The sequence below is a fragment of the Copadichromis virginalis genome, linkage group LG15 (assembly GCF_057382275.1).
Source record: "Copadichromis virginalis isolate Kocher_CV1m ecotype Utaka linkage group LG15, C_Virginalis_male_GT1.1, whole genome shotgun sequence".
NCBI lineage: Eukaryota > Metazoa > Chordata > Actinopteri > Cichliformes > Cichlidae > Copadichromis > Copadichromis virginalis.
The window spans coordinates 9,927,311-9,943,906 of NC_140632.1; the positions used below are offsets into that span (position 1 = coordinate 9,927,311).

Here is a 16,596-nt window from a genome sequence, read left to right on the forward strand (position 1 = left end):
TTTGGGGTGATTAAACAGTAGATGGGCTGTTGAGCCCTTTTGTTCATCCCATGCTAATTTGTAATAGCTTTAATAGAAATGTCAAAATTAGCATCAGCCTCCAGCAATGATGGGTTCCATGTCATTTAGTTTACAGCTCAAAAAACATTTAAACGTGCCTCTCTTAAGGTACTCCCGCGCTAGTCTCAGCCTCAAGTAGTAATTTTCCGGTGCTTGGCATATGGTGAGCTCAAGAAAATAAAAAGTTCCCTGCATGGTTCGATTCTGTTGCTTCAAATGAAACTGCAGATAAAAAGTAAGTAAAGATATGCTGTGATATGGAATTCCCTAGAATGAAACTTTGTTTTAAAGTTCCATTTAGCAAAACAGATGCATTTCATGATTTGTAACCCTGTATCAATTGTCTAAGGCTTCTAAAACCCTCACAAATCACTGTTGAAAAATGCATTTCATGGATAAGAAAAGGTACAAAAGAACCCCAAATTTGCTTATCTTTAAAGAATGGTATTATTTAGCTTTAAAACAAAGACATTATGACAGAGACACATGGCAGTCAGAGAGTCCTGCATTGGAACAAAGATGGTGATGGATATAACAAGAGATTCAAACTCTTCTGAGATTCTTAGCTGTAACTATGGTATGAATGTCAAAATCCTACGTCGCCTTGTTCTTGAGTTATCACATTTGCAAACTTGGGTGTTGACACCCCCTGGTCGTTCCCCGGCAGGGTGACGACAATACTCCATCAGACTTTTACAGCTGTGGGGTAAAAACTATTTACAGTTATTATACTTTTCTGCAAGGCATAATGTTAGAGGCAGGGTAGGGTTTCAGGGGTGCTTAAACAACATTAAGCTGCCAGGTACAAACTGCACAGTGCTCAGTGTTCTCCCTGAGTTTTAAAAATCTGCAGACAAATTTTGTGTTTTGCTACACATTAAGACCTGCACAACAGAATAAATTAGGATTATTATTATGGCACTAAAGCTTCCACCTACCCGGACCAGCTCTTCCAACTCCGAGGAGTTTACACATGCATGCGCAACCAAGAAGTCCAGCTTTTGAGTAAGAATGGCCAGTTTCTGGGAGCTCTCGTGAGGCTGTTCAAGCGCTCTGAACACTGTTGCCCCAATGATAAGGTACAACACCACCAGGAAAAAGATAGCTGATACGGTCTTCCACCTCATGACCGTAGTCCGAGTGTCGCACTCGTCCTCTGGGGTGTTCAGCACCACTGGTTTGGTTGAAAACGACAGGCGAGGCTTGGAGTTGTGGGCGGCAGCCTTTGGGTCAAGAAGGTCAGGTGCAGCCACTGCAAGGACACAAATGATTTACGTGGATCAGTGTCTTTACATGTTTCCTCATTTATCACATCATTCACCTTTCCTATGATTAGACTTGGTTGTGCTATTTTTTATCACAGACATAAACAGGAAACAATATGCGCCATATGAGATTTGCATAATATAATATAATAGGGTTGCGAGTAACTATTTCCCATGGTCACCATCCAGACAGTGCAGTATCATAATATGTTTTATTCATTCCAACTAAACAGGGCTAAATGTAATAATAAACCTTTAACAAATGTGTCAAACAAAAAAGGAGCTCTCACTGAAGAAGCTTGGACCAAAGGAGCTGTGATATTTCTGCCTAAAAAGATGGTTTAGTCAACAAAATAATTGCCAGTTATTGATTCTGTCATTTAACTAACTGTTTAAATTACTGTTTGCTTCTTCATCACATAAAGGAAAAAGTTTGTGAGATAATTAGAAATCTTACCACCCTTTAAACTCATAAAATGTTCCAGGACTGGCTGTCCCGGAACACTATTGCAGACTGTTATTTATAACTGCTTTTGTTAATTATCTGTCTTTAAAATGTAAACGAGTACAAATGATTTTCAGTTTCATATTTTTAAATACCTGACACTTCAAAACATTGTTGTTTAAATGGTTTACAGGCATTTCTGACTCATAAATTTACTTCAAAGAGCTGCTTTCAACTTCAAACTCAACCACAACCCATACTCTGTTTAAACTGCCTATTGTGGATCAAATATATATCCTAAAAGGCATAAAACTTTTAACTTGTCTTGAACTCAAAATTGATATATACTACACAACACTGAGCGGCAGTTACCATTTCTTTGTGACCTCTCTGAGAAACTTGTGTCAGGGCAAGCGAGATAGTCTCAAGAACACTTTATAATTGTGTAATGGGTCGAAGAGGCATTTCAACACCTTCTCTTCCAGTCACGAAGTGGTTTATAACCATCCCAGGATTTTATTATCCTTCCCCCTACATTACTCTAAATTCCTCAAGCACAGGGAGGAGTTCATTTCCTTAAGGAAATGGAAAGTTTCTGACCAACTACCAGGATCCTGTCGGGTCCAGAAGACCGGCAAGCATGGAGCAGATGTGGAAAAAGGTTCTTTCACATGTATATTTAAGAAAATCTGGACTAATGTGTTAAAGAAAAGAGCAGGGTTGAATTGTAATGTTTTATCTCTCAATGTATACAGTTGGGTCCTTAAGTTTTTGACAGTTAAATTTTTTCCTCTTCACATAAACAAAGGATTTAAAATAAAACAGAGTCTGGGCTCAGCCTTGTTTCAAGGCTTTTACACATTTTTTGTTTTGGAATCAGACGTTATTATACACGATCTCCATTTCTAGATACTCAAAATTAATTGGACAATTGACTGACAGACGGTTTCATGAGCAGGTGAGGGCTGTTAATTTGTTGTTTCATGACAAATTAGGCCAATAAAAGCTCTGGTAGCCTTCGTTTCAATTCTGAATATGATGCCCAAATAGATGTCAGTGCAAGTGAGGACATCATTAGACTGAAAAAACAAAGGAGCAGTTGAATCAACAATTTGGTTAATTCTTAAAAAGAATGAATGCACTGGCTGACTGAGCCAAAAAGGTGTGAACTGCAGAAGTAACCAAGTCAAGCACACTCGAGGAGATAGCTGATCACTTTTAAAGTTTACAATGAAGAGACATCATGATTGGAAATAGAACAACTTTACAACAAGGTTCAAATTACTGGTTACACTGAAGAAAGAGAAAGATTAGACTTTACCAGGGAAGCTGCACAGTTCTGAAAAACAATCTTAAATTGACTGATTGATTAACGTCAAATATCTATATCTGGTGAATAATAAGAATCAGAATCTGCTTTGTACACATACAAGGAATTAGGCTCCGTTTTTTTCTTTGCTTTCATTGCATGTAACAGACAATACTGACTACATGACATCAGCATGACACAGACACAATGAGACAGACAAAAACAATTAAAGCATGTTTAAGATGCAATGGTGCAAAGATGTAATACATAGTGGAATAGATAAGGGATGGATAATAAGTTACTATATGCACAGTGTAAATACATGAGGACTGACTATATATATGTAAAACAGAACAAAAACTGTATATACAGCATTTTTTTTTTTTTGTATTTTATATTGAATCACTGGAATCACCTAAGATGACCTCTGTGCAGACAATTTCTGAATTTTGTGGCATATAGCTAACAATTTTTTGTTTTTTGGCTGCTAAAAAAGAAAAAAGATAGTTCAGAAACGTTAATATTAGATATTATAGTGAAACTTTCTGTTGCAGTATTTTAATGCCATCACCTTCTTAAAATGTCAGTAACCTGGCAGAAAAGCTGATCATTAAATCTTAAAAATGGAAGTCCAGTAGGAATGGCAGTTTTTTTTTAACGCTGTTATAAGTAATAATGTTTTTTTTACTTGGTTTGTCTAATTACATTTATAATGTTTTTCTTAAGAAACAGCGCCACCTCAACCCCAGCGATCAGCATGAGGTTGGACACTTTTCATTCACATTGTGTTCACACTGAAGGAAAAAAAAAAAACACAATGCATCAGCCCTAATTTTACAACCGGCATCATTATCTCTCGATCCTCTTCCGAATTATGTCCAATAAATATACATGTGAGACTGATATAAAACTCCCAAATATCACTTCAATCGATCTGTTAATCAATCAATCTGTGCATGCAAAACATGTGAAGAAGAATGAAGAAAGAAGAATGCAACCCTTTGCACTCCATGAGTTAAAATACTATATCTTTATATATTTTTTAAATACGTGTATGTATGCATGCATGCATGTATTTATTTATTTTGGCTGCTGTCCCATAGTATAAATGTGCAAAGCAACTGAATGGACGCTCATTACAAATTTATAACTCTTTGTCACAAACCCGTTTCCTAAACAGCTTGCTACAGTAGATGCAATTACATAACCACCCCGAGAGGTCCTGGACATAATTTTATAGTAAACAACTCATGGAGAGGATCACTCGCTCAAAAACAATCCAGTGAAAACCAAAAGGACTGTTTTAGGTTTTATGGTTATTTGCACATACACGCAACTGCGGTAAGCACTTTTATTATATTAGTCCATTTTTAATGGGTCTACCTAATTAAAAATGTCGCTTTCTTGTCTATAATTAAGTAAAAGTGTCATCAAGTTCAAAACAATAATACGAATAGTTCAAATATCCCTGGTATTAACCTTCAATCAATTATCAGTGAACCGATTACCTACTGAACGGTTGCTTCCCCCCTTAACATCTTCTCTAAAGTGCAAACTTGATAACAGGTTATAAGTCACGAAGAATAAAAGCAGCTAATCGTCATTTGCTAGGCTTATATTTCCAACTTGTCTGCGTACTTACTTCTCTACCATCTCTTCTCTCTTCGTCTCCTCATGGATGGATCTTTTTTGCTCTCCAATAAAGTGCGAGCACTGTTCCTCTACTGGACTCGCGTTTTGCCTCCGGTGCTCCCGACAAGAGACATGTCCGCTCTTCACATGGCTTCAGCGAACTGCGCTTCACATCAGCGTCACTGGAGATAACGCATCCAGGACGTCGCGTTCCTAGCAAAAGCAACGCTGAGACAGAGCGTAAAAGGAACACGGAGAACAGACCGCCTCCGCGAAATCCAGCCAGGTGTTTGCAGGCATTTCGTGCTTTTACGGAGGGAAGGTTTGGGCTGTCAGGGTCAGTAGACGCGCTTCATCAGTGTGACACTGCTGGATGCGCTGTGGCGCATTCCGGCTGCGCTCACAGTGACCGTGTGCTCTCTTTTTGAGAGAGAGAGAGAGATGGAGAGAGAGAGAGAGAAACTTCCTCCTAAGGGAGATGTGGATTCCTTAAAACCTCCACTCCATTAAAAAAACCCTCTATATGTTCATATATTATAAAGGATCACCACTTTCTTCCTTCCAGCATCATCCAAATGTACAATTCAGCTTCAGAACCAGAAAGCAGACCTGTCTGACATCCACGTCTTGGTAGATGGTGAGCTGAAGAGCATATAGAATACTACAGAATACTCACCTTAAAAAGCATGAATTTTACCAAAATAGGCCATTTTAAATACCATTTTGGTGTTAAAATAATAATAATAATAATAATAATAATAATAATAATAATAATAATAATAAATAAATAAATAGAGCTGTCTTCTTACTGGACTAAACTGGCAACATCCCAGTCAACGGGCCATATCTCACCTCCAGGAAAAAGCCAGGTTGCAGCTCCACGCTTTGAAGCCTGGCTTTAATTAAATTAATTTGAATTTGTGAGACTGTCTGTAAGGTTTATGTCCCCTGTGTTGCTTGTTATCTTTACCTTGGCATCCAGACGTGACCTCCACATGAAAACCAACACTGACAAGGATTCTCAGTAATTTGATGGTCAGTTGCTGATCAGCTCCTTTACCTGCCCTTGTGTGTGTGTTTGTGTGTGTGCAGATGAGACCACAGTATTGATTACATGCATGATCAGCTGCAGCTAATTGAATTGGAGTAGTTCTGTTTTTCTTTCATGCTTTGATACTGATGTACTGCTGGCATTAGATTGATTCATTAATCAGGAAGGCGTCTTTGAAAGAAAAACGTGATCCCTTTAACAGATATTTGATTTTCTCCTTTTTTTTTAAATGTTTATTTCATTTTCTAACCAATGCATAAATTATACAAGTCATAATGATATCATACATGATTGATTTCTACTTTTTTTCTATTTTGTGCATTTTTTTGATGTTTTGTTGGGACAGTAGTTGAGGTTAAAGAGGACAAAATTTTCATTTAAAGAAGGGAAAACGCTAAATGAAAAGAATTGTAAACATGTAGTCTGCAACCGCACTTTAAAAATGCTTTAGATTGCTCTTAATAACCGCGTGTTCTTTCATAGATTTTCAACCATTTGTTCCATCCTTTCCTTTTCCATTATAATCTTTTTCTGGCCATCTGTTCATTTCTCCTTCTCTAAATTACTTTAATTCACTCAAGCATCCAATCTGCACTCACATGCTCAGAGAATCTGGGAGGGTTTTTTTTTTTTTTTAGGTCCTCCAGGACACGACTTCTAGGTAAGTCGTGGTTTCATTGTTTATGATGGATGCTGGTCACACTGTCAGGATCCAAGTAATCTGCGATTAATCATTTCAGAGCATTAATCGCAGAGGTACTGTACATGTGTGACACTTTCATTAATTTCTCCATTCATTTATCATTCAACAGAAGAAAAACCCATTCCTGGATAAAATATGAGAGACTTACATTGTGGCTTTTGTGTCTCACATGCGGTCATATCAGCAATGTGTATTGAAAGGCTCAAGGGATTGCATTTACTCATCAAATATTAACTCCAGTTTACCCAAAGAGAACTGCCATTGATTGTCTGAACCATAATAAATGAGAGACTATGAGTCAGTACAAATTATTTCTTAGTTGTCAACATGCTGTTGTGAGCTGGTATCAGTCAGAGGCTGAATTTTTTGGTTCAGCTTGTGTCCTCAGCCAAGTCAGACATCAGTCCAACAAGCAGCAGAGCAGAATTTATTTGCACTCAAGTGGAATACATGCATATAATATAATGCTCGCTCTGCTGCTATAACACCCGCTGCAAAGTCTTTCAGCAGTTAATGCTGTAATGTTCTGTCAACAGAAACTACAAAACCACTGTAGGTTATGAGTGGCTGTAAATCTTTCTGACTTTGCTTTAAAGCTGTTTTACCCTCGGCTATAGTCATCTTTTTTGTTGCTCTTAGTGTAAAAGCAGCAAGCCTTTTTGACCATCTCACCACTGCTTAGTGTATAAAGCTGCTGAAACATAACATTTGTTTCTTCATGGTTTTGCCATTCTGATTACTTGCAAACCTGAAGAAATTTAAAGGTTACGTCCAAGTTAAATGAATGAGGTAAGAGACCATATGTAGTGATGTGCTTCAGCTTTATGTGACATTAACACACTTTATTAGGTACACCATTCAACTTATCATTAATACAAATGAGCCAATCGCATGTAGACTTGGTCAAGTTCAAACTCGGCATCAGAATAGAGAAGAAAGGTGATTTAAGTGACTTGAACGTGGGATGGTTGTTGATGCCAAATGAGTTTGTCTGAGTATTTCAGAATGTGCTGGGATTTTCCCACACAACAATCTCTAGGGTTTACAGAGGACAGCCCAAAAATGAGAAAATATCCAGTGAGCATCAGTTTTCTGTGCCTTGTTGATGCCAGAGGTCAGAGGAGAATGGGCAGACTGCTTCAAACTGATAGAAAGGCAACAGTTACTAGAAAAATCTCTCATTATAGAAAAGGTAGACGAACATTTCTGAAAGCAAAATATGTCCCACCTCGAAGCAGATTGGCTACAGAAGCAGAAGACCATGAATGCCACTCCTGTTAGGTAAGAACAGGAAACTGTTTCTGCAATTCACACAGGCTAATCCAAAATGAGTAACAGAAGATTGAAAAAATATCGCCTGGTCCAATAAATGTTGATTTCTGTCGCGACATTCTGATAATGCTCAGAATTTGCCACGAACAACATAAAAGCAGAGATCCATTCTGCCTTGCAGCAACAGATCACGATCGATGGAAGTGCGGGGGATAGTTTCGTATCAGTATCTATAGTAGCAAAATCTCTGAGGTTTTCAGCACTTTGTTGAATTAAAGAATGCAAAAGGGGGACCAGCCCGGTACAAGCAAGGTATACCTAATAAAATGTCTGTGAGTGTTCACTACCAGTGTTGCCTAAGTTTTAAACTTTGCAGTAATGGTATTTAGTCAGGAGGATCATTTGGGAATTTGAAGTAGAGCTGTTTAGATATTTCTGGACATGAAGAGGTTTTTTTTTCATCTCATTATGAGTCCCCCCATGAAATATGAGCACATGGTTCCTAATTCATCGTAATTTGCAGACTGTTTCGCTCAAGCTGGACAGCACCTGTAACTGGAACATATGGCTTTTGTTACAGACAGCAATCAGGATAGTAATCCTATTATGGGTGACATTGTTGCACTAATGGGCCATATTACCACAGTAATTTCTCCTAATAGTGCAGCGAAATGATGCTGTTGTAGTAAGCCACTTGAGAGTTCACCCATGACCCGTTACAAAAGGTTCTTACGTAATAGTTGCTTACATAAAATTTCTGTTGATTAAAATTTAATCACAAAGGTTTAAAGATTTACATTTCAAATGTATTTTTTGCACATTGTATTTCTATTACCTATATTATAATGAACCCGATAGCATGTTTTGCATCTGGTAATTTGAGTGTACTGTGCATCAACATTATGGGGTGTATTATTGAGGGCATATTTTTCATATTTGGTAGAGAGAGATTTGGTAGAGATGCAAAAAGTGTATCTTAGGAACAGATGGTTGAGGATCTGTTTCTAAATGCTTCAACTCTCGCTGTTATTCCCACATGCAGGGATAGCTCAGTAGGTAACGTGGTCGCCCCGTGATCGGAAGGTCGGCGGTTCGAATCCACTTAACGGCTACCCTGAGGTACCCCTGAGCAAGGTACCGTCCCTACACACTGCTCCCCGGGCGCCTGCTTAGTGGGCTGCCCACTGCTTCACTGAGTGAATGGGTCAAATGCAGAGAAAAACAAGTAATTTCCCCATGGGGATCAATAAAGTATCCATTATTATTATTATTATTATGCTTAGAGATGCAAGGACATGCAGAAATATTACCTTGGTCAAAAATGTGACTGCAGTAATGTTAAAAAAAAAAGCTCTGGAAACAGATAATTAGCAACATCAGCAAACAGAAATGCTTATACTTTCATGTGATTAAATCTGTATAATATAGTCTTCATTGCAAACTTGCATTGTAAAAGCTCAGAGGGTTTAGTGCTGAACAAATGAATTGCATCTCTGCCCCCAATCCTGCTGAATACACACCTGAATCTTTTCTAATGAGGTTGCAGTTTCTAAATCCTGCAGAGAGCTATCAGCAGTTTTTAGGAGCACAAGCCTTTTGAATTAAAAAACAAGAAAGATCAGATTTAGATCGATCTTCAATTTTCTGATCTTCATTATTTTACAAAATATATACAACAATGTCAGTATCCACAGAAATTGTCATTTTGTATTAATGAAATACTGATGTTTCTTTTAGGTAGGTTTAATGAAAGCCCAACACAAACAAGTTCTGAAAGTAAACTGAATCTATTGAAAAAAAAATCATTAAAAACGAATTAGGGGAGACCAGGGATAGTTGTAACATTTTTGACATTTCTGTCTGTAAATTGGAGCTCTTTTAAAGGTAGTGGATTCAAAATGTAATGCAAAGTATTTACATGTCTCTGCTATTAAATAGTGCAGCTATTTTCTCTGCAGCACAGTTACCCATTGCATGGTATGGTCTCAAACACAAAGAGTGAAATGTTACAATTAACCCCATAGTCTGGGTTAGTTGTAACATATCCTGGGGTAAAATGTAACACAATGAAATAAGGGTACTAACAAAACATTAACATGTAATCTTTGTTTATTCAACACATGAATGCACTTAGAGCCATTTATGTAGCTGTGTGTGTGTGTGTGTGACAGAATGCAGAAATCTAACTTTTGAGCATATTCCAACCCCCCAAAAAGACAAATTATGGAATTTTCTGCAAATGAATATTTCATTAATTTTGGTTGGTCTTCCTTGAGTTTGGCCTCATTGGCTCAGTGGGCATTATAACCTACAGCTCTTGCACCAATTTTAAACATAACAATGAAGCTGAAAAAATGTAGTTGTTCACCAGCATCGCAATTCCATTATTTTTTTCAGGGTTTACCTTGATGTGGTTTGCAAAGTGCTTCAGAAAGATGAGGAAATCTGTTTCTTGCACCCATCCTGACTTATTTCCACTACCAGTGCTTCCTACTGGTCCATCTCTGACACAGAGGTCTGCATAATGTATGTGTGGGAACACAAACAGTGGAGGAATTGTGTTGCCAATGGCATTAACCGCATATACAAAAGCGACCAGTGAACCTCTCTCTGCTGATGTCGTTGCCCCAACTTGTTTAATATAAGTTAAAGTAATAGTGTGGTAAGTTGTAACATCTGCATTATTGTTACAACTAACCCAGACTGTTGCTGTTACAACTGACCCAGACTCCTATAGCCATGAACTAGCTTACATTACAGCCAACGGCTAAAACATTAGCTCTAAAGACCTACACAGAATATATCCCCATAGACATACAAATAACATAATTCAAGTTTGATGAGTTTAACTGCAAAGCAGATAATGCTATTAGAAATTGAAATAAAGTAGAAAAACTTACTTTTTGGCATACAAATTACTTTTTTTCGTGTTAAATTGTCTGTGTTTGACAAAATGTGCTGATTTTTCACATGTGATAGCAGAACTGAATTGGGCATGCACAGGATGAGTCACATCATTTGAAACTTAGCCCTGATTGGAGAAATTGGAAGTGTTACAACTGACCCACGTTACAACTATCCCCGGTCTCCCCTACTATGAAGACAGCACACATTTTAGAAAGTCTGTTTGAAACAACTTATAAAAAGGAGAATTATACATCTTGCATGGGACAATGCTTTAACAGCCTTGCTCTCTGGGATTCAGTGAAGTCCAGTTAATTGCAGCCTTTTTGCACATTGTTTTTGTATCAGTTACTCTCACTGTGTTCAGGGGATAGCCAATAATGCATAGTTTGACACACGATTAGCATTTGTGTGGAAACAATCTTTATAACTGATGTTGCTCTCAAGCATCTGTCTAATTAACCCTGTGCTTCATGTTCATTGTAGGGTCGAGTTGTTCTAGTCACTGGTTCTTGATGGATAATTAAGCTCAAAAGGAAAAAGGCTGCATTATCCGTCGACTGGAGTCTTTCATTTCCTGCTCAGTCAACTGAGCCCTGCAAAAATCAATCACCATGAACAACTGAGCGAAATGAACTTGTCCAAAAGCGCCTGCTCACGCAAAACACCTGCAGGTGCACACAGATGCATGCACATAATACGCCCATATTAGGAGAAATACTTATTTGACCCCCTGCTGAATTTGTATATTTATTCACTTACAAAGAAATAAAGTCTCTAATTTTCATTGTGGTTTAATTTTAATGTAGAGAGACAGGATATCAAACAAAAACCAAGAATCAACAATGGATTAATCAATTACAGATACTCCTGAAAAGCAGACCCTCTTGTTAAAAGGGAGTTTTCCTTCCCACTGTCACCAAAGTCCTTCCTCAAGGGGGTTGTTTAATTGTTTGGTTTTCTCTGTATTATTGTAGGGTCTTTATCTTATACATAGTATATAAAGTACCTAGAGGAAACTGTTGTTGTGATTTGGCATTATATAAATCAAATTGAATTAAACTTAATTGAAGTAACTTAAATTTATCATGTCCACAGTATCACTTTGTCCTATTCCAACATCTCCACCACTGAGAGCAAGATAAAAGAGTTGTCAAAGGACATTCAGGACAAGACTGTAGACCTGCACAGTGCTGGCATGGGCTACAAGATCATCAGCATGAACCTTTGTAATAAGGTGACCATCAATCACCCATGGCCAGGAGCTCCATGAAAATCATGGGATAATGATCATCATGAGAAAGGTGGTGGATATTCCAAAAAATACATGGGAGAAGCTTGTTACACAGGGGACCAAAGTCACAAAGAACATCATTTATAACACACAATGCAGTTTAGAGCAGCATTTCAGTGTAATAAAATGTCAATTAAATGAATAAGGTAAGTTAAATAACAATATTTCCCTTGCATTTCAAATAAATGAGGGTTGCTCTACTTCCTGATAACCTTCTGACAATCATTTCTGCAGAAAAAATAATGTCCATGCCTGACCTGCTGTAATGGCTTAGTTGTTTTAAGAAACTGTTGGATTTGGATCAATGCTGATGTTATTTCAATCACAGTATTTCTCAAAGGTCACTGTTAGAATGACTAAGTCTAAAATAATGTCTCAGGCTGCTGGAAAGCAAAAAGCAAATCTATCATCTTTTTGTACGTTTGAAGAGAATATTTTGAAGATAGTTTGGTGCAAGAGTAACACAGTCTGATCATTACTGCTGTTAAAAAACACTAAGTCAGCTCTCCCACACTAGTGATGTGCGATACCATTGATTTCCTTTCCGATCTGATACCAAGTAAAATTCAGGGTGGTATCGACGATACTGATCCGATACCGATACTTTGTACAAAACTGTATTTTATTTATTGTATCTTTTATTGTATCTCAAATTATAGCATCATAATGATTACAGGACATCAGATTACTTGTTCTTATCACTTCATAATGCAGAGTTCATCATATAGAAATAAAAAACCTGAAGTTGTGCGCTATTTGAACACCTTGCCTGCCTGCAGCACTAAAGGACTCCGTGAGAGACGTCTGTCTCGCCCTAGCAGCACCTGTTCATGTCCACTCCTCCTCTTCAGTTCGCCTCAATATACGCTCGTCGATTCTCTGATATGATTTACTCTGAGGTGTTTGACAAATTTGTGGTGTTGCCACAACACCTCACTTTCTTGCCACATGTATTGCAAACCACGTCTCGACTGTTTGTGGATGTAAAATACGTCCGCACATGACTCCAATTACGCTCAGTCATTGTTGTGAGTGCGCACGCCAAGGGGCTGCGACACATTTATACAGCCATATTTCGCACATGACTATGAAAGGCGGAAGAGGAAGTAGTTCCTTCCAATGTAGACAATCCGAATGATATAGTTTCTTTCCACTGTGTTCTTGTTAATGATAAACTACAAATTTACCCTAAATTACTAAAATATCGATATTTTAATGTGAGAATCGATTCTAGAACATAAATGACTGGTATCGGAGGAATCGATATTTCAGTATCGATCCGCACTATCCCACATAGGACAAACTACCCGATCATCAATGCCACAGACCTCACTTATATTCAGTATGGTCTCTGGGACTGGTTTTTGAATTAGAAATCTTTAGTTAATATATTTGTATATTAGATTTTTTTCTATTGTTCTACTACTTAAAGTTTTTAATTCCTGTTTCCCTTATGATTCTAACACTCAGGCTGACTTTTGTAATGTTGTTTAGTCTCCGGTTTTGTTAATTGTCTATTATTCTTATTCTTACTATTACTATTATTAATAGTAGTAATTGTAGCAGTAAAAGTCTCTCTGTGTTTCTGTTTTCTTCTTTATTGTTTTGTTTACTTCTTGGTTCCTTTGGGTTTCCTTTTCTCATACATCTTGAGAAGTATTAGTAATCAGGCCTATACCAGTCGTCTTTGTTTTTTATGTCCTGTACCAGTTTTTTGTGTCTGTTGTCTCTTTATTGTAATGATTGTGTTAAACGGTGTCTCATTACCCCAGCTCTGTCCAATGGTTCTATGCTTGATTTTCTTCTATGTCAAATGTCATGCTATCATAACTCGAGAGTTCTGCAGGACACGATGCGGACTCAGGATGATAAGTTCAGTGCGGTTATTTACAGTGGCTGTTCAACAGTAATGCAAAGGCAAGCAATAGTAGTCAGAGGATTTCTTGGCTCCCACAGGTAAACCCACAGAGTTGATTCCTACAGGAAAATATTCTCTCTGTCTCTCAGTAAGTCGCGTCAGATGGAGAAGCAGGAGTCCTGTGCAGACGAGAAAAAAAAACAGGTAAGAAACAGGAGCAAAATACCACAAAGCATCTAGTAAGAAGCGCCAGCAACACAGACTGTTTCCAGCTTAACAATTCAGCATTAGCTGACGGGCTTCCTTCTCCTTAAGTAGTTAGCAACAGCTGATCACAGAATTGTCAACCGGTGAGTTAATTATCACAGGTGTGCTGTAGCGGGAAGCAAAGAAGGAGGAACAGCTGTAACAGAAGGTGTGATTAGCACGAACACAGAAAGACACAGGGGAGGAGAGGAGGACTGGAGGATCAGGAAACATGCAGACTGCTGCTGTACTCTGTATTGTTTGACCCCCTTTGAAAGGGCTAAATAACGACAACCTGCTTGTGTCAAAATTTCCACAACACTCATGAACTCATATTTTATTCACAAATGTTTAAACCTTAAAATATTTAATGAAAAAAACATTGTAATGGAAAAGTTATGGATGTCAGATAATCCCTTCATACGTTAGATTTTTCACCCTCACATATCCTTCCTGTTATCTTATAGTCCCCCCCCCCCTCCCTCAGTGTGATCTTTTCCACACTGCTCTTTCACACCTGTACACCTCAGCAAGAGGGAGTTAATTCAGATTAATGTGGTGGCAGACAAGGGCATCGCTGACTAAGCTTGCATCTGTGATCATGAACGCTGCATATAAAATCAGCAGGTGTGACAATACCTGCCTTGTTACATCTTCTTCCATATACAAAGCCAACTCTGAAAATCTTGGATTTGACACTTTATTCATCATGCCTTCTAACGCCCATCACATTATTCACACAGGGCACGATTAATTTACTACAGTCTTGAACGCATTTATGCCCCAACCTGCAATAACTCTATTTAATAAAAATATGAAAATGGTTCATAATAAATTGAGACTTTGCTTAGCTTAGTTTTACTTAGTTATCCTGCTAAAATCAGCCATCAGAAGATGGGTACATGGTGGTCAGCAACAATATTCAGGTAGTCTATGGTGTTTAAACAATGCTCACGTGGGACAAAGGGAACTGAAGTGTGCCAAGAAAATATTATCCACACCATTACACCACCACCAGTCTGAACTGGTGATACAAAGAAGTATAGAATGTATGTTTTCATGTTATTTGCACCAAATTCCGACCCTACGATTATAGCAGATATTTCAGAAATTGAGTCATCACTCCAAGCTTGTCCCATTGTCCCATCAAGTTACAGTTACCCTCACATCAGCTTGAAGCAATCTTGCCATTCTCCCCCAACCTCTGGCACCAACAAGGCACTTTCACTCAGAGTACTACCCTCACTGGAGATTTTCTCTTTTTTGGCCCATTCTCTGTAGATGAATGTGTGGGGAAAATCCCAGTAGATCAGCAGTTACTGAAATACTCAAATCAGCCTGTCATGCAACTACCATGTCATGTTCAAAGTCACTTAAATCCCTGTTCTTCTCCATTCTGATGCTCTGTTTGGTGTCTTTACTGAGATGGTGTGTAATAATAATAAAAAGCTGGAAAAGCCATATTATATTTAATGAGATGCAGATGGCAGTTATTAGGCTGTATCTCTGTCAGCCACTTCTCCTTTTTGGACAAAAAGTGGACCTAGTCGCAGACACTGGCGTCAGGCTTGATACACTAACACAACAGATATTTAAATGAAGTTACTGGTAACAGAAATCCCATGTGAAACTGTCAGGATAGGATCAAGAAGCACTGATACAAAAAAAACTAAAGGGCTACAAAGAACACTGGGGAAATGCATATATAATACAACAAAGACAGAAAGGCGAGATATGCAAATTAAAGAAAATGAAGCATTGGTGATGTTGGGGGGCAAAGGCAGGAAGTGAAAACCACAATTAGATACACAGGGACGCCAACATCCATTGAAAAATAGGAAAAAAACAAAAATAAACTCATAAATATCATAAATAACTCATAAATAAATGATTGAAACAAACAAGAAACACAAAGGAGCTCACAGGGAGCTGCAGGTGGTGGGGCTGAAGTTGTGTAAGCTATTGAACGCTGCTTTTTCAGAATGGGATGTGCCAAACATACATAACAACTGCACATGGCAGAATTAGATGTTCTTTTTTCCAGAGAAATATCACAAAGGGTACCTTCACAATATTACTCATAGATAATAGACCGCGTAGGTGTGTCCTCGACTTAACTGTGACTCTCTTGTCAGCCTTTTCTTCCTTCTGCAGGATTCAAGATTATTATGGGATTGGTGGAGCATTCTGTCACGAAAAAGGGGAACTTCTCCTCGGGGAGAGAAGACCTATTTGGCGGGGAGGTTTTCAAGCACTTAGATGCACGACTTTAGTCTCTATTACAGCTTCCTATGTTTGTTTTCTAAGGTGTATTCTAACCTTTATCAGATTCACTACTCGCCCAATACTAACCCTTACCCAAAATATTAAAACATTCGTTCGCTTTACAATGTAATGACTCACATTGTGGTGCTACCTTTTAGTCTCAATAAAACTTTAGGTCCCCACAACATTGAGTCTTACCTGTGTCTCACATACGGAGCAGCAGCAGGACAAATAACACAGGGGTGAAGAGCTTTTTAGATAACAATCTGTGTGGTGAAATTAGGAGCTCTAT

The 16,596-nt window shown here is 38.1% G+C and overlaps 1 protein-coding gene across 1 annotated transcript in view; it reads right to left on the reverse strand.

The window, feature by feature from the left end:
* Window positions 1-5,099, reverse strand: part of LOC146691829 (potassium channel subfamily K member 2-like) — a 30,143-nt gene extending 25,044 nt beyond the window's left edge. The window contains exons 1-2 of the mRNA XM_085431814.1: window positions 4,722-5,099; window positions 999-1,312 (exon numbers count right to left, since the gene is read on the reverse strand). Coding sequence (XP_085287940.1) covers window positions 999-1,312; window position 4,722 — 315 coding nt within the window. The 5' untranslated portion in view covers window positions 4,723-5,099. The remainder of the gene's footprint in view (window positions 1-998; window positions 1,313-4,721) is intronic.
* Between the last annotated feature and the right edge of the window lie 11,497 nt (window positions 5,100-16,596).